At 38.2% G+C, this 18,124-nt stretch overlaps 1 protein-coding gene across 15 annotated transcripts in view; it reads left to right on the top strand.

Annotated features, from left to right (window-relative positions):
- UBE2U (ubiquitin conjugating enzyme E2 U) overlaps window positions 1-17,920 on the top strand; it is a 64,754-nt gene extending 46,834 nt beyond the window's left edge. For 4 of the 15 annotated variants that reach the window (XM_070468038.1, XM_070468039.1, XM_070468037.1 and 1 more), the window contains 2 exons: window positions 12,058-12,152; window positions 17,590-17,920. In XM_070468038.1, the coding sequence (XP_070324139.1) occupies window positions 12,058-12,152; window positions 17,590-17,765 (271 nt within the window). In that variant the 3' untranslated portion in view covers window positions 17,766-17,920. Of the gene's footprint in view, window positions 1-1,591; window positions 1,714-2,559; window positions 3,019-11,634; window positions 11,775-12,057; window positions 12,153-17,589 lie in introns of those variants that run through there. The other 11 variants (XR_011487841.1, XR_011487842.1, XR_011487840.1 and 8 more) reach the window with 10 other exon arrangements.
- The last annotated feature ends 204 nt before the right edge of the window (window positions 17,921-18,124 follow it).

The following is an 18,124-nucleotide window of genomic DNA, read 5'->3' as shown; positions in this document are numbered from 1 at the left end:
CAATTCTGGGACTTCCCTGGTGGTCTAGTGGCTAAGACTCTGTGCTCCCAATGCAGGGGGCCTGGGTTCGACCTCTGGTCGAGGAACTAGATCTCGCATGTCACAAATAAGACCTGGTGCAACTAAATAAATTTTTAAAAAGATCAATTCTTTAGTGCCCAGCCTTCTTTATGGTCCAACTCTCACATCTGTATAGATCACCAGTTAGCATTTCATCTTTCTCATGGTTTCAAATACCTTTTCCTCTTTCACAAAAGGATTATTCACTCAGGAACCAAGTATATTAAATTAATGAGGAAGTATGTAATTAAATACAATGATAAATTATGACAGTATCTTTTGAATTACTTTTAGACCACATTAAGGAAGGGGCCTTAATCTCAGCTTTGGTCTTCTGACTTCTGAAGGCGTGTTTTTTGCTTCATCTGCTTAGAGCACAGATTCCATCTCTGCTCTGTGGTACTGGCCGTGTTGTAGTAGTCATTTATTCCGATGTGTTTATTTCAAAGCATGCAGTGAATGTACTACCACAAAGCTAGGGGAATTACAGCTCCTATTTTTTTGTATTTACTTCATTTTTTAGCGCCTTGTTAGCATTGTGACCTCTATACTAGGTGAAAATACAGGATTAATAAAAAATAGTGTGCTTATTATGAATTTGTGTAGAAACCAAGGCTCTTAAAATAGACTTTCCTGTCCTTTAATATCATAGTTCAGATCGAATTTTTCGGTTGGAGAATTTTTTTCAGTTAGTTTCTGCATCAACCTCCCTTTGAGCCAAAATGGAGAAAAGCTTTTGCATTAGATAGATACTTTTCTGCTTTCAGAGTAAATTGCAAGCAGTAGAAAAGCTTTTATGGAGCAGAAGTTGAAGAAGTATGAGCATGGTTTTTGTTTTTTTTTTTTCTGGAAGGCATACTTCAAGTTTCGCTTAAAGAAACCTACATAGAATATAAGGTTAATTTTGCTTTGACATGACTTCCTTTTTTATTTCCTCTGACAGAAATACTTTGTTTTATTTGTTTGATTATTGATTCATTATGTAAGGCCAGTCCCACAGAACTCAAAATGCAGAAAGAGTAGGACCATGTCATTTTACACTTATCCACCCACTTCTCCCATATGGCTGAAATAATTGTGAGCTGTTGGAGTGCTAGAACATTTTCCAAAATACATTATTTTGAAGTTATAGGTCAGATTATCATGTGCATGGTAACCCTGTCAGAATAAAACTCTCACACCTTATGCCATCTGGTGGTTGATGAGAATATATTTAGATCAGATAATAACAAAACATTGATTTAAACAATATTTAAAGTGTTTAAAAGATATATTTATCTGCATAATTTTATTGCATGCAAAGATATAAAGTATGGTGGAATCCAATTTTTAAAATAATAAAAATCTCGTGTTTATCAAAATACATAAGGTGTAATAAAGTGGTCAATTCACGAAATTCAAGTAAAATTTTTGGGAATCTATGCAAGTGAGTAGTTGGTCTATGTGTACATGCAATATAATACCTTATGCATCTCTCTGTTTTTAATATCTGAAAATGCTTTCCTCACATGGAAATTTCCCCTTTTAAAAGACCCAGAAAATGCAAGTTGAGAGTCTTTCATCTAGAGTTCAGGAAAGAGACTTATCCCTTCTGCCTCATGGTCCTCCCCCTACTATCTGGAATCCCATCCCCTCATCTATCAAGACTGATTCGTAAGCTACCCTAAATTCTTTTTTTTTTTCCCCTCCCTATTGTTTGGGAACATGAGATCTTTTCACCACTTTGTGCCTTCTGCCTGGGTTATCTTTCCCAGCAGGGTTTCAAGTGAGGATTTGGTCTGAGTTAAAAGGTGGGACGTGGGGCACTTAAATGCAGGGACGTGGGAGCCAGACTTTTTGCATGTGAATCCTGGCTCTGCCAGTTACCAACGCTGTGACCTCGGGCATGTTATCTGACTGCTTTGTCCCTCAGTGTCTTTATCTATTAAATGGCAGTAATAACTCTACCCACCTCCCAAGGAGATTGTGAGGATTAAATATACTGATACGTGCATGTAAAACGCTTCAAACAGTATCTGGTACATGTAAAGTGTGCCCCACTTGAGGTTCACTATTATTCATCTTTTCCTTACTGTGGCCCTAGTTCAATTGTCTCATGGGAACTCTTTCTTTCTGGGCAGCATGGGGAACAGGGGTGGGCTGTAGTGTCAGACAGATCTTGGAGAAACTCTTACCCTCTCTGAGCTTATCTCCTTATCTATTATATGAGATATTACCTACCTTACGAAGTGGTCTTGCATTTGATCTCTTGAATGAGATCATACATATAAAAACCACAGTGTTTAGCACATGGACATTCAGTAAATATTAGTTCCCAAGGAGAGGAGGTGACAAAAACCCATGTTCCCCAACTTTTTAGAGAATAAAAATAGAAACGTGTTAAACTGTTGAAATTTTCTCAGTCTAGAAACCAAACATCAACACCTATCAAGGCCACATTTACTCTAACCCCACTCTACCCATGGTTCTTTTCCCTTCTCTGTCCTGTTGCCTCTTCAGCCTGGCAAAGCGCTCCACAAGGATGGCATGAAGACCCAGCTCAGCTGTGTTCTGTGGAACGGTCCCTGCTTCAGGCTCCCGTGTCCCCCCGTCCTTTCCTTCTGGAGCATTCTGTCCCTGTCTCTCTGAGTGCCTGTGGTAGGGAAATTCATCTGTTCACGCGGAATGATCGGGTCAGGACCGTTCTTGTAGCTTTGTATTCTCTGCACTTAGCCTGGTACCTGGCAACTAGTAGGCACTTGATTCGTGTAAGTTGAATGATACATACTCACCCTGTTTTCCCACTTAATAAAAGGATTAAATGTGAAGGCAGTTAATTTTAGGAAAAGTAAAATATTGGGGCCCATTTTAATGTACTGATTATGGTTATATTTAAGGTATTCTAAGGGTATAGTCATAGAGCAGTGATTGAAAACTGGAAATATAAATGACTGTCATGAATATTTTATGCAAATTCTTAAGTTTTACACATGTTTTTAGTTAGTATTAATAAGAGCTCACTGTCATTATTAGCAGCTCATAAATATTCATGAACCAATCATTTGGTTTGGTGTTCATTTCTAAGGTCTTTTTTCTTTCCTATTGCCTTGCCGGACTTTTGGCTATTCATGAAAAGGCTTTATGTCTACCAAGAAATGGGAAAGAATATGAACCTAGAATCTAATCAGTAGTTCATATTAATTTTCTCTAGAGAAAATGAAAGCTGCAAACTAGGAAAGTAGTGCAAGCTTTTCTTTTGACTATCCTTACTTAAGCACATGTAACATGACTTTTACATCATACTCTATACCTAGTGATTGCTTATCTGGTCATGGAAAGAACTATGGCAGTCACCTAAGCTTTGTCAGCCTGCAAGTTATCTAAATAAAAGTTATCAATTCTGGAGAAGTTCTACATTCAGTGTGACTTTGGGAGAGAATATTGCCCTTTTCCATACTTTGAAGCACAAAGGAAATGGGAACTAATGTGGTGATACACCTACTGTATGCCATGCATTCTCTCTTCATTTCCTAATGTGACACTGGCCACACTGCGGAGTGGACAGTTACACCTCCAGGCATAAGCACACGCCTCTAAGTGTAACCCACAAGAATATCATCAGCCACGTTCAAAGCCACAGCAAATCAATCTACGCTCCAAGTCAGACCACTTCCCTTGTCATACAGACAGAGCCTCATGACAATGTTCCTAGCTTCCCTTTTCAACTGGATTGTGACTCCTAGGTTTCTGGACAGGAGTGTGGAGGAAATGTAGAGGTAAATGTAATGAACGAAAAAATGAGGCACAAAGAGATAACTAACTTGCCCAAAGTTATTGATAAAAACATACTGTTTTTGAAAACTGAAACTCTACTTCCCATCTGCCTATGAATATGTGCTTATTAAAAGCTTAAAATTTTCAGGTACATGTAAAAATACTACCTACCCAATTACTAACACAAGTCAAGTCTGCTATTGTGAAAATGTTTTGTGGTTTTGGATCGATTCTAATTCTATTATTAAACAGTGTTAGTTCCCTTTTTCTTCTGTGTAAAACGGTTTGTGCATGCGTGCTCAGTCGTGGCCAACTCTTTGCGACCCCCTGGACTGTAGTCCACCACCCTCCTCTGTCCATGAAGTTTTCCAAGCAAGAATACTGGAGTGGGTTGCCATTTTCCTACTCCAGGGGATCTTTCCAACCTGGGGATCAAACCTGCACCCCCTGCATTGCAGGCGGATTCTTTATCGCTGAGCCACCAGGGAAGCCCTTTAATAAAAATGGATTGTTGTTACTGTTACTCAGTTGCTGAGTCGTGTCCAACTCCTTGCAACCCGGTGGACGGCCGCACACCAGGCTTCCTAGCTGTTCACCATCTCCTGGAGTTTGCTCAAACTCATGTCCATTGTCAGTGATGCCATCCAACCATCTCATCCTCTGTCACTTCCTTCTCAACCTGCTTCAATCTCTCCCAGCATCAGGGTCTTTTCCAGTAAGTTGGCTCTTTGCATCAGATGGCCAAAGTACTGGAGTTTCAGCTTCAGCATCAATCCTTCCAATGAATATTCAGAGTTGATTTCCTTTAGGATTGATTGGTTTGATCTCCTTGCAGTCCAAGAGACTCTCAAGAGTTTTCTCCAGCACTACAATTCAAAGACATCAGTTCTTTGGCACTCAGCCTTCTTTATAGCCCAGTTCTCACATCCATATATGGCTACTGGAAAAACCATAGGTTTGACTATATGGACCTATGTTGGCAAAATAAGTCTCTGCTTTTTAATATACTGTCTAGGTTTGCCATAGCTTTCCTTCCAAGGAGGAAGCATATTTTAAAGTGGATTATCATGTGTTATATTAAAATACCAATATAAAACTTTCTTATATTTGTAAAATGTACTCTTAGTTGTACTGTATTTTAAGTGAATGAGTTAATATTCATTGTTTCTAAGTTCCTGTAGTATCTGATTTTTTGACTGTGTGTTTTAACTCACAAAAATATGTGATCATCCTTTAACATAACTATGTTTGATTCCAGTTTCTCCAGTTATATAGAAAGTATCTATTCTGGGTACGTTAACTTACTGTTTGCTTGTGTTATCCTTTCAGGATTATTGACGTTAAACATTGTTTTTGTAGGTTTACATAATTATATATTTAATGCATTTTTAAGCAGGAATTACTTTTTTATTCCCCAAAGATTAAACCTTGGGTGCCATCTTGTGGTTGAAGGGAGAAATGGCATTAGAACGAGTATTTCAAATGTCCCTTTTAAAATAAAGACATGGAAAAATTAGAGAAAAATTCTTTTAAAAAATAATTTTACTTAGTGGCTGCTTAGATATTTTTAGAGACTGAAAGCTCAGTATTTCAGGTACATTCACGTAGCTCTAATCTTCCTTATTTCAAACTTAAATCTAACATCTTGTGATATTCAGCTACTCCAAATTTCTTTCATTCATTTAACAGACTTTTCTTGAACACCTGTTATGCACTTTTACATATGTCTACAAAGCCATTCAGATAGTGAGAAATTGCCTCCATCTTATAAGGAAGATTTTAACAGAAAAAAAGAAAAAAACAAATTTGCTAAGGTTACACACTCAGTGAACGACAGAGCTGAAATTCAAATCCCAGCCTACCTACCAGATGCTATAAGGCATGCCTTATTTGATCAGATTGAGTATCAGCTCAGACGCCAAGCAACCTTGGCTTTGGATGTGGGTAGAAAGCATTATTCAGGGGAGACTGCTGTGGTAGAAGGGGCTTCGCAGGAAGGTAAAGAACCTTCCTGCCAAGTCAGGAAACGTAAGAGATGTGGGTTCGATCCCTGAGTCAGAAAGATGCCCTGGAGGAGGGCATGGCAACCCACTCCAGTTTTCCTGCCTGGAGAATCCCATGGACAGAGGAGCCTGGCAGGCTACAGTCCATGGGATCGCAAAGAGTCAGACATGACTGAAGAGATTTAGCAGGCAGCACGTTGTGGTAGATGAGAAAGGACTCCTAACTGTCCTTCGAAGCAACACAGGTAAGGCTCCTCTGTTTTGTGGACTTGCCCTCTAAGTCTCAGAAAAGAGTCATAATGTCTTTCTCTTTCCTCCTCTTGAGTTTTCTCATTTTCACAATAAACACACCAAGTTCTCTCAGCTGTTTTTTTTTAATGAATTTTTTAGTCTTTATTGTTTCTCTCTTATGGATATGATTCATTAATTTTTCTCTCAGAAGGTTGCCCCCAGATTTTACCGTGGATCTTGGCTGTAGCACAGAATCTGATGGATCTTCCTGTGTTATAGACAGTGTGGCTTAAGGCTGCTTCCTCTTCCATCTCTCTTCAGAAAGAGGGGTTTCAATTCAAAAACATACTAGGCTACCCCCCTCCTCCTGCCAAAAAGGGAATCATTTCTTTGGTTCTGCTCCCACATAGAACACTCTTCTGAGAGAGTGGTCTCTCTTTCTCTTTCTCTTTCTCTCTCTCTCCCTCTCCCCATTGCCTACCCCTACAACAACCTACCCCACTCCCCAAAGCCACAGAAACGTATTGCGTGAGTTTACTTATGCCTTGGTCTAAGCAAGGTAAGACTGAAGACAGCTGTGGTTCCCTAAAGGCTTATTAGTGTATATTTTACTTGAAGGGAAGGATAGAAAGGAGACCAAGAAGTTTCTTAGAGCATGTTACTGAAAGTCAGGTTACTAGATAGAAGGATGTAATAAGTTTTATGACACTTGTTATGTACATAGAGCAACTTCTCAAGAATGTATAACAGTTTACAGAGCCACCAAAATGATACAAGAATTTAATAAGAACAAGCATTAGGGTTTTTGCTTTGTTTCTTTTAATATTTATTGCACCTTCCCTTATAGTCATTTTAATTGCATTTTTAATTTTAAAATTGTGACAATCAAGATTTTTTTATAATTTATGTTTTTAGTTAGATAAAGGCAAATGTTTAAATGAAAGAGGAAATATCAATAGTATATAGTTTCTTGAGGACAAAGATTTACCACTGGGGGAGAAACAGTATAAATCAAGTTATACTGTTTTCTAACTAAAGTCATGTTTGCCTTGAGGAAAATAAGATTATAATGATTTTGTTTGTTTTGAAATTCATACAAGACTTACAGAGCTAGACATGGTGTACATTCCTGCTAGTTAGAGTGGCTAGAACTCTTAATTCAAAGGACATTGGATGGAAACTTCAGAAGGGTCATACATTAAGAATGGGGCTATAAAGATAAAAAAAGATAGGGCTAACTCATGTCCAACTCTTGCGATCCCATGAATTGTAGCCTGCCAGGCTCCTCTGTCCATGGGATTCTCCAGGCAAGAATACTGGAGTGGGTTGCCATTTCCTCCTCCAGGGGACCTTCCTGATCCAGGAATTGAACCCCGGTCTCCTGCATTGCAGGCAGATGCTTTATGGACTGAGCTTGTCTCCAGGTAAAGGCTATTCTGGACCCCTGTGGAAGCCTAAACACAAACCTTGAAGGACTAAAGTGATTTGTAAGATACTGAACTTCATGCCACAGCAATGGACTATATGTAAAGGAAAATAACAAAATTCAGCACCCGGCAACATAAAATTTGCCTTGTCCATCATCCCATCAAAATGATCAGTTGTACAAAAAAGCAGGAATATATAATTCATAGCCAAAAGAAAATCTATCAGTATAAATAGATCCATAACTGATAGAGATAATAGAATTAGTAAGTGTGAACCTTAATGCAGCTTTTATACGTCTTATGAAATATACTCTAGGATCTGAAGAAAATCATGAATATAATGAAAAGTAGTGGAAGATATACAAAAGATTGATGGAACACCCAGAGATAAAATGAATACAAAATACTGTAAATACACACTATATGGAAAGAAGCAAATTAGATATGAAGAAGAAATGACTGATGAAAATGTAGCAATAAACACTTTAGAAAGTAAGCATAGTGAGAAAAAGATTGAAAGCCCCAATGGACAGTGGAGAAGGAAATGGCAACCCACTCCAGTACTCTTGCCTGGAAAATCCCATGGATGGAGGAGCCTGGTGGGCTACAGTCCATGGGGTCGCAAAGAGTTGGACACAACTGAGCGACTTCACTTTCACTTTCTTTCAAAATACACATAATTGGTGTACTCCAAAAAAACTGACAGGAAAAATATGCAAAGTAATAATTATGGCGGAAAATTTTCCAAATTTGATAAAAGATACAAACTCAGAGACCAAGAAGCTCAACAAATCCCAAGAAGCAGAAGTATAAAGAAACCATTCCAAGACATATAAAAATCAGATTGCTATTACTCAGTGATAGGAGAAAATCTTAAAAGCAATGAAGGTTAAACACACATACACACTGCATATAGAGGAACAAAGATAAGAACAACCAATAACTTCTTGTCAGAAAACTTGCAAGCCAAAAGATAATGGATGCCAGTTTTAAAGTGTTTAGAAGAAATTGTTAACCTAGAGTTTCACCAGTTCAGTTCAGTTCAGTTGCTCAGTTCAGTTGTCGCTCAGTCATGTCTGACTCTTTCTGACTCCATGGACTGCAGCACGCCAGGCCTCCCTGTCCATCACCAGCTCCCAGAGTTTACTCAAACTCATGTCCATTGAATTGGTGATGCCATCCAACCATCTCATCCTCTGTCGTCCCCTTCTCCTCCAGCCTTCAATCTTTCCCAGCATCAGGTCTTTTCAAATGAGTCAACTCTTTGCATCAGGTGGCCAAAGTATTGGAGTTTCAGCTTCAACATCAGTCCTTCCAATGAATATTCAGGACTGAATTCCTTTAGTTTGGACTGGTTGGATCTCCTTGCTGTCCAAGGGACTCTCAAGAATCTTCTCCAACACCACAGTTCAAAAGCATCAATTCTTTGGCCCTTAGCTTTCTTTATGATTCAACTCTCACATCCACACATGACTCCTGGAAAAATCATAGCTTTGACTAGACGGACCTTTGTCAGCAAAGTAATGTCTCTGCTTTTTAATATGCTGTCTATGTTAGTCTTAGCTTTTCTTCCAAAGAGCAAGCATATTTTAATTTCATGGCTGCAGTCTCCATCTGCAGTGATGTTGGAACCCAAGAAAATAAAGTCTGTCACTGTTTCCCCATCTATTTGCCATGAAGTGATGGGACTGGATGCCATTGTGACACTTGTACAGGAGGTGGTGATCAAAACTATCCCCAAGATAAAGAAATGTTAAAAGCCAGAATGGTTGTCTGAGGAGGCCTTACAAATAGCTGAAAAAAAGAAGAGAAGCAAAAGGCAAGTGATATAAAAGTCGCTCAGTTGTGTCCAACTCTTTGCGACCCCAAGGACTATATAGTTCATGGAATTCGCCAGGCCAGAATATTGGAGTGAGTAGCCTTTCCCTTCTCCAGGAGATCTTCCCAACCCAGGGATCAAACCCATGTCTCTCCCATTGCATGCAGATTCTTTACCAGCTGAGCCAGCAGGGAAGCCCAAGAATACTGGAATGGGTAGCCTATTCCTTCTCCAGCTGATCTTCCCAACACAGGAATCGAACTAGGGTCTCCTGCATTGCAGGCAGATTCTTTACCAGCTGAGCTACCAGTGAAAAGGAAAGATATATCTATCTGAATGCAGAGTTCCAAAGAATTGCAAGGAGAGATAAGAAAAACTTCCTAAGTGATCAATGCAAAGAAATAGAGGAAAACGATAGAATGGAAAAGAATAGAGATCTATCTCTTCAAGAAAATTAGAGATACCAAGGGAACAGTTCATGCAAAGATGGGCTCAATAAAGGACAGAGTTTATACCATGTGAAAAGCTCTCTAAAATGAAAATGAAGAGTTTTTCGCATCAGTGAATAAAAAAAAATGGATGAAATGAACAAATTTCTTGAAAGACAACATCTACCAACACTCACTTGAAAAAGAAATGGATAAACTAAATAATCCTATGTCTATAAAGAAATTGAATTGATAGCTAAAAGCCTTTACACAAGGACAACTCCAAGCCAAATGTCTAGAATTTTCTAGACATTTAAGAAAAACAAATGCCACTGTACACAAACTCTTTCAGAAAGTAGAAGGGGAGTATATTCCATTATCTATTTAAAAGTCAGCACTACCTCAATAACAACACCAAAGACAGCACAAAACAACAACAACAAAAACCCTACAAATCAATATACCTTATATACATAGAGGAAAACAACTTAGCAAATTGAATGTAAATATATACATTTTAAATATGGTTTAAATGTTAAATATTTTTTAAAAAAATGTTAAAGCAGGGTTACATGCCTGGTATAAATCCAGTTGGTCACAATTAAATATAATAAGTAACTATGATAATTATATGACCAGGTGGGGTTTACACTAGGAATGTAACCTTGGCTTAATATTTGAAAAATTCAAACAATGTAAAATAAAATAAGAAATCAGATCATTTCAGTAGGTAAAATTTCAACATCAAATCCTGACTTAATTAAAAGCTCTCAGTAAACTAAGAATAGGAAAGAGCTTCCTCAACCTTATAAAATATATCTATGAAAATACTACAGTCGACATTCATGATAGTAAAAGACTGAATATTTTGCCACTAATGTCAGGAACAATGCAAGGCTATCTGCCCTCAGCATTGCCATACAACCTTTTATTGGAGGGTTTATTTTCATCATAGCACATATCACATCTGATATATCTTGATTTTCACATTCGCTCATTTTCGTCTCCTCTTGATGGGCCAGGGACCTTGTCTGCCTTGGTCTCCCTGTATCATTAGCTCCTAGAATAGCACTTGGCACAAGGTACATGCTCCATGAATAGTTTTCAAATGAATGAACTTTTTAGTAGTATTGTATATGAACAAGGTACACCTGTGGGGCAAAAACATTTTTATTCTATGTAATTTCAATTACAGTAAGCAGTGTTTTCACTGAAAGTTTTCTTATCATAGTAAAAAAAATTAGTCATCCCCAAAAGAAATTTTTGTAAAAATTTTCATTTCCTTATATGAACTCCTTCTCTAAGGAAATGCTGTGGTAGCTTGACTTGGGTTCCTTGATGTCTTCTACCAGGTATGTCAAGAATTTTTCTGGTGAAGTTGTTCTCTTCTGTAGAGGGTTGAAGTGTTCCACCCCAAACTCATGTCCACCCAGCACCTCAGATTATAACCTTATTTCAAAAAAGGATTTCAAAAGAGGATCTTTGGAGATATTAGTTAAGATGAAGCTATACTAAATTAAGGGAGGCCCTAAATCCAATGGCTGGTGTCCTTATAAGAAAAGAAAAGGACACAGAGACAGGAAAGAAGATCATGTGGTGATGGAGGCAGAGATCGGAATAATGATGGTAGAAGCCAGGAGCATCAAGGATTGCTGGGAACTAGTGGAAGCTAGGAAGAGGCAAAGAAGGATTCTTCCCTGAAGCCTTTGGGGGAAGCATGGTCCTGCCAACAGCTTGTTTCTAGACTTTAGTCTCCAAAACCATGAGAAATTAAATGTCTGTTATTTTAGGTCACCGTGTTTGTAGTAATTTGTTATGGCTGCTCTAAGAAGTTTACCTACCTTGGCATACCAAATGATGTTTTTATTACTCTTAAAATATTACTCTAACACCATGTTTGTTTACTTTTCTAGATACTCTTCCACTGGAAAATGCATACAGAGTAATTTCAGTTTACCATTGCATTAATCGATACTCAGAATGGCACCATAGTCAAAACTCATTGCTCTGCTTCTTGGGTTCATTGGATTTGTTGGCCTTATTTTTTTCAAAAGTAATGTACACATCCCAAAATTCATAGAAATTAGACAATTTCTTCGTCTTTTAACTAAGTACAAATGTTTTTAATAGTTTTTTTTTAACCTAAGTTTCCAGAATAAGTCACTCAAACCTTATACGTAGTCTTCCAGAAAACAGAGGGGAAGAAAAACTCACCAACTTATTCAATACATTGACATCAAAAGTTAACAATGATTTTTTAAATATTATTTTCTAGAAATTGGTTTGGCCTATCCATTTATATTCGTAAGTGACAGCTTCTTCTTTTTGTATTCTAGGTATATTGCTGCCATATCTCGGATTGCTAGAGAAAATATAAACATTCAGAAAGTCAATTATCAAACTAGAAGAAGTTATATCTGCGTACCTCCGAGTAAACTGAGTTTAATCTATTTGTTTTACTTTGTTTTAAGGACTAAGATCGTCGTCGCATTAATACATTTGAATTTTTGTTTAGTTCAAATAAGTTGAGATGTGTGAGGTCTAATCTTTTGTTCTCCTTTTGAACTTGCTTTATTAACTCTGACTAACAAAATAAATTCAGTAAATTACTTATATAAGAATTTGAGCTTTGAAAAAAATGGATTAGTTTTACTCTCAAGCTTTTGTAGCCTTTAATAGGTGAATACACAGTTTGAAAATCTAAGGCTAAATTTCAAAATGTATAAAAGTAGCAAAAATAAGCAAAACACTAAACTGACTCCTAGAGCTCATTTTAGATTTAGAGATAACTGCAATATGACTAAAAAGAAAGAATTAAGTTAGTTGAGATATTTTGGGTATTTTATTTTTTTAGAATTAATGTTTTTCAAAGAAACATTTGGAGCAGATTGGGGGCAGGTCTTAAGCAATAAGAGAGAGCTGGTAATTTATCATGGAAATCAGCTACTGTAGAGGGGAAAGCAAAATGTTTAGGGTCAGAGAATTTGGGTGGAGCCAGCAGGTCTGTGTGATTATAGGACAGCCTCTTAACCTCTGAGCTTCAGTTTCTTCATCCTCAGCTAGAGCTGGAAAAATGTTCAGTATGTATTTGTTTCTAAAATCCTTCCCTGCCTCACAGGATTCTTGTGACTAAATGACTCCGCATAGGTAAAAAGTCTTTGTGAACTGGGAAGTCTTATGAACTATTAGTTACTGCTTTTGCTGTTGCCTGTCCTTGAAACACGCAGTAACCTTCATTCAGTGATTCTGCAAGGTCCTGCTCCCTTATCTCTAACTTCCTGTTCCCAGGCTCCATATCTATCTGGTTAAGTTGATGATTACAATAATTTCTGTTCATGCTTTGTCAGACTGCTTTCTACAGCTCAAATCTGCTTATGTTTTTCACATATCTAAAACCTCTTGTTTATCATTTCCTTCAGGATAAAATTTCTACCCTTTGATAAGGCAAAGTCCTTAATACTCTAATATCTGTCTGCCTTTCCTGTGATATCATTTACTGATGTTTTACTTACACCATAAACACCACACTGACTTAGGAGGTCATGGTTGTTTATTCCTGTCTTCATTTCAAAAAAATTTGAGAGGTGCGCCGTTTTCTTATTACCCGCCCCCAACGACCATTGCTTTTTTCTTCCTTTCTAGTACCTAATCCTTTGAGATTCAACTCAGGTTTTTCTAAGAATCTTTCCCTGTGGGCTCTCATAGCATTTCTATCATGCCTTATCATGCTCTATTAATTTTCTATTGGTATGTAACAAATTGCCATATACTTAATGGCTTATAACTAACACATATTTTTATTTCAATTTCTGTGTGCTCAGAGACAAGGCACAGTGTAGCAGGACTCTCTGGTTGGGATCTCATTATGCTGTGGTCCAGGTGTCAGCTGGGCTGCATTCTCATCTGGAGGCTCAAATGGGGAATCTGTTTGTTGTAAGCTCAATGAGGTGAATACACAGAATTGTTGACAGAATTCACTCCCTTGTGAATTCAAAGCCTTGTCTTTACTAAGGCTTTTCTTGCTGGCTGTATGCTGGAGGCCTTCCTATGCTTTTAAGGTTGCCTGCAGTTCATTGTCGTGTGGGCTTTCCTAACACAGCCTCCTGCTTCATCCACCCAGCAAGGAGAGTCTCTAGAACAAGTCCAATAGCAAGGCAGAATCTTACATAATGTGACATAATCATGGAGATGAGATTTCATTACCTTTCGCATGTTTCATTGATTAGAAGCAAGTAGCAAGTCCTACCCACACTCAAAAGGGAAGGGATTACACAAAGGTGTTAACACCAGAATGTGGAGATCATAACAAGTCACTTTAGAGTCTGTCCACCACACATGCCATGTTATAATGGTCTCTTTATGGCCAGTCTCATTCAATAGAAAGTGACTTCCTTGAGGGAAGGGGCTGCTGACCTCTCTGCACAGTAATAGGCATGTAGTAGTAATTCAGTGCTCATAAACAAATGAGTAAATGAATGATAGAATGGAGTAGAGTTGTCATGGTTTCAGCAGCCCTGTGATTTTGGAGAAAAAGGGAATGAACTCGTGGTGAATGAGAAAAAGTAAGAAATGTGAGCTGGGAGAGAGAATGTTTTAAAGAATGTCCAGTAACTCATTTAATTTCTAGTGCTGAGCCATGTCCGCTTTGAAATTGAGGTAGACTCTTCTTTGTGTCTAATCTTCCTGCTAAGAGAAGATACTATACCTAAGAGGTTGTGACCAATTAGATTATTGTTCAGAAATCTTCACTCCCTATCATGTTCTACCACCACGGGCAAAATATACTCCCTTGACCCTTGACTTTGAGCTTTGCCATACTACTTGCTTTGATCAATGGTATTTTAGTGAGGTGTGATGTGCTCAGAGTTTGGGAAGGGTTTGTGCAATTTGGTTTGCTCTTTTTCACGTCTGCCATCATCCCAAGAGCATGCCTGGACTAGCCATCTGGTCACCAAGCTTCCCAACCAAGCTTCCCAGCCATTCCCAACCCAGAGAGGCTAACTCTCAGCTGACCTGTAGATGTGTAACCTAAATAAATGCTTGCTGTCATATGTCACTGGGATCTTGTGGTTGTTTATAATGTAGAAAGAATGAGCTTATCCAGGATACCAAAGGGAAATATGGCTCAGCTATAAAAGAAATGAACTCTGTGCTTCCCTTTTGCAGAGAAGGGTTAGCATATCATAATTTGCTAATGTGAAAAAAATTAATCTCAAATTTTGGAGGTGGGAGTAAAGAAGAGGCCGTAATTCTTGAGGAGCTGTGTGTATCAAACATGGCAGTTTTCTCAGACACAGCAATTTCATGCAGCTCTTCACACACTCTCACTTTACAGATGTGAGGGCTTCATAGAAACCCCCATGAGCTCACAATGTCTATCCCATGTACAGTGGCTAGCTGTGTGCAGCATCTTGCACTCCCCTTGCCCTCCTGGTGTTTCCACTCATGTCCCTGCATCAGACTGACATAAAGCAGTGATGTTCTTCCAGCTATGGCCTTCCAGATTTCACTGTTCCAGGTCTTTCCACACATATGTGATCCCTGTTTCATATCTTAAACCTTTCATCCTTGTATTACTTATAAGGGCTCTGTTTTTCTAACTAAACTGAGGGTGATACAGAAGTGAATGGAAATTAACCATCGGCAATAAACCAGAGCCCACCAATCAGAACAAAATTTAGTCTCTTCACTGACAAAATTATTTTAAGACTAGAAAAAAAATTTTAAGAAGCAGGGGATCCATCCCTAGAAAGGCATACAAACCATAAGGCAATGAGAATTTGTGCTTCTGTAACTTATTTTAATGTAGTAACAAAGCTATTGGTTCATTCCAACCAGTAAATCCAAGGTTTCTCAGAGGGGTTTATAATGCTTACGATTTTCTGGAGGAACAAAGTTCAAAATAATATTTACTTTTTCTGTGTCACGAGGAAACATTTTTATGTTTATTTTGCATTAGGCTCTGCTAATCTAGCCAGAATTTCTCTTTATGCTTCCTGGGAGTATGGTTTTTGTTTTTGTTTTTTTTTTAAAGAAAAAAAAAAAAAACAGTAGGAACTAAGAGGGCAAATAATCAAGGCCATTGACTCCCAATATTCATTCCACTTTAACAACTGTTGTTGACCAGTCATAGTAATCTCATTTTCCTTGCCAGTGACTAGTTTAGGAGCAGGGTGTGACACAAACCATCCTGGGAGGAAATATACTAGGAGCTTGCAGAGATAGTTTTCCTACTTTGAAAAATGAGACCCTGGAGAAAAGACCTCATCTCTCCTCTGGATATTGCTGTGTCTGATATGAGTACTAGAATGACCACACCTCTCTTCACTGTGACTCTGAAGATGAAGACAACACCAGAGATGGTAGAGCAAAACTGTGGAAAGAATGTCCTAAATGACATCGTTGAGCCACTGTATCATTCAGTCCTGCCCTTCCTCTGATCTTCCTCTTCTATGAGATGAGACACTTCTCTATTGCTTAAACTGGTTTGAACATTATCTCTTGTGACCAAAAGCATATGAACTCAGAACAGCTCAAACATGGCTAGAAAGAAGTATAGTTAATCCATCAACAATATGTTCATAAAGATTTTCTCAAGGAAAAGAGAATTTAGTTCTAAATTAATGAAATCTAGAGATTAATGTTAAAGTATAAAAATAAAAACTCAATAATTGGTGACATCAGGCTTCTTATAGAATAATGGCAGCTGTCTAAACTCTAATCCTCTGAAAATCTTTGCAATAACCAAAGAAATCAAGAGAACAATTCATTCATAATCCTTGCCTATAGCACAACTAGAAGACAATGAATATGACAAGGGTCATTCGATTTGTTACTGGGGAAATAAACACAGAACTATTATGAAATGGAATTTGTCCTGGACCACGTGCTAGGCAATGAATTAGGGGCAACAGGTACACAGAGGAGAATACAGTGGGATTGTAGGGGTAGCGGAACATAAATAGCACCAACTTGGGTTCATCCCTGGAAAGCAAGTTCTCCTCACTGGGTAGAAATATTGAGAAATAAAGATACTGTATCTGTATTCTTTTAAAATGTAATCAGTTTATTTCCCTCTTTATGAGACCGATACAAGAAAGATGAGACTTCTTTGCATGATATATGAGGCGTTCCTAACCTGGCCTTCTGCCTAACTAGCCAGCTCCACTCAACTGTCCACACACTGTAACACGGTGATTTGGGATCCAGCAGACCAATGATTAACTATTATAAGCTGAATGTCCTTGGACAATTTACTTCAGGCTACTTAGTCTCAATTGTCTCATCCTTAAAGTAAAGATAATAATACCTGTCCATCATAAGCATTGTGTATGAGGTAAATTATATTTTGCATGTAGCACATGCTTAGCATAGCACCTGGCAGAGCCTAGATACTGAAACATCAACTCTGATTACCTCCAAACCTGTCAAGTTCTCTCTCTCATACCTATGTGCTGTGGTCTGTGCTGTGTCCTCCATCTAAAGCGGTCCCGTCTCCTTCCTTTGCCCCTCTCTCTTCAGCAAACTTCTTGGCTTTCAAAGCCCACATCTGTTTTCCCTTAGATCCAGTGATTCCATCCTTGTGCTCACATCTATGTGAAGCACTCAGGGACACCTTTCGCTTGTACACCTACTGGCACTTAGCAGGGGCTCAGTAAATATATGAGCATAAGAAGATTGGCCAAAATGAAAAGAATGATTTTTGAAAAATAAGCTCATTGCAATTGTAAAATTTAGAAACTTTAAAAAGGTTACTTGCATTCACTTAGATGATCTTAGGCATTATGGTACAAATGCAGGGACACTTTCTTTTACTGTTTTTCCTGCCATGTCTATTAAATTTCTGTTTTACGTGTTTCTCATTATAGTTCAAACTTCTCCTGATTCACAAACTGAAACAGATACTGTCACAAAGAAGGACCAAAAAAAGGAATGGTGGAAGAGAAAGTCGGTTGAAGTTAGCATAAATGAGCCATGGGAAAACGAAGTGGACGATCTGGTTGCCTGGACCAACTCCCTTGATACAGATGCTTTGGAAGATTAAACTCCAGGACTTAAAAAATAAACAGTCTCAACCACAGCTCAGCTTCATGGAGCAACTCTGGAAGACTCACAGCTTGGCTTCCTTTTTTTTTTTTCAAGTTTGTCCCATCCTCTCACTGCAACAACAAATTAGAAATATAAGTGTGAATCAGTGAATATGTTGCTTTGGACTTTTTTGAGCTCTCTTTCATTGTTTGACCCCAAGTTAGCCAAGCAGCAGTATTCATTATGGTTTTCCAATTAGTGGTATTACATCCAGAGTTTTAGACTATCAGACACACATTTTTGCTGGCAGGACTTGGATCAGGAAGAGGCTAGTATTGGAGAGAAGTACTCAGGAGTTTCAGGCTGGACATTAAC

The sequence above is a fragment of the Odocoileus virginianus genome, chromosome 5 (genome assembly GCF_023699985.2).
Source record: "Odocoileus virginianus isolate 20LAN1187 ecotype Illinois chromosome 5, Ovbor_1.2, whole genome shotgun sequence".
NCBI lineage: Eukaryota > Metazoa > Chordata > Mammalia > Artiodactyla > Cervidae > Odocoileus > Odocoileus virginianus.
This window is presented reverse-complemented; position numbering and strand designations above follow the sequence as displayed.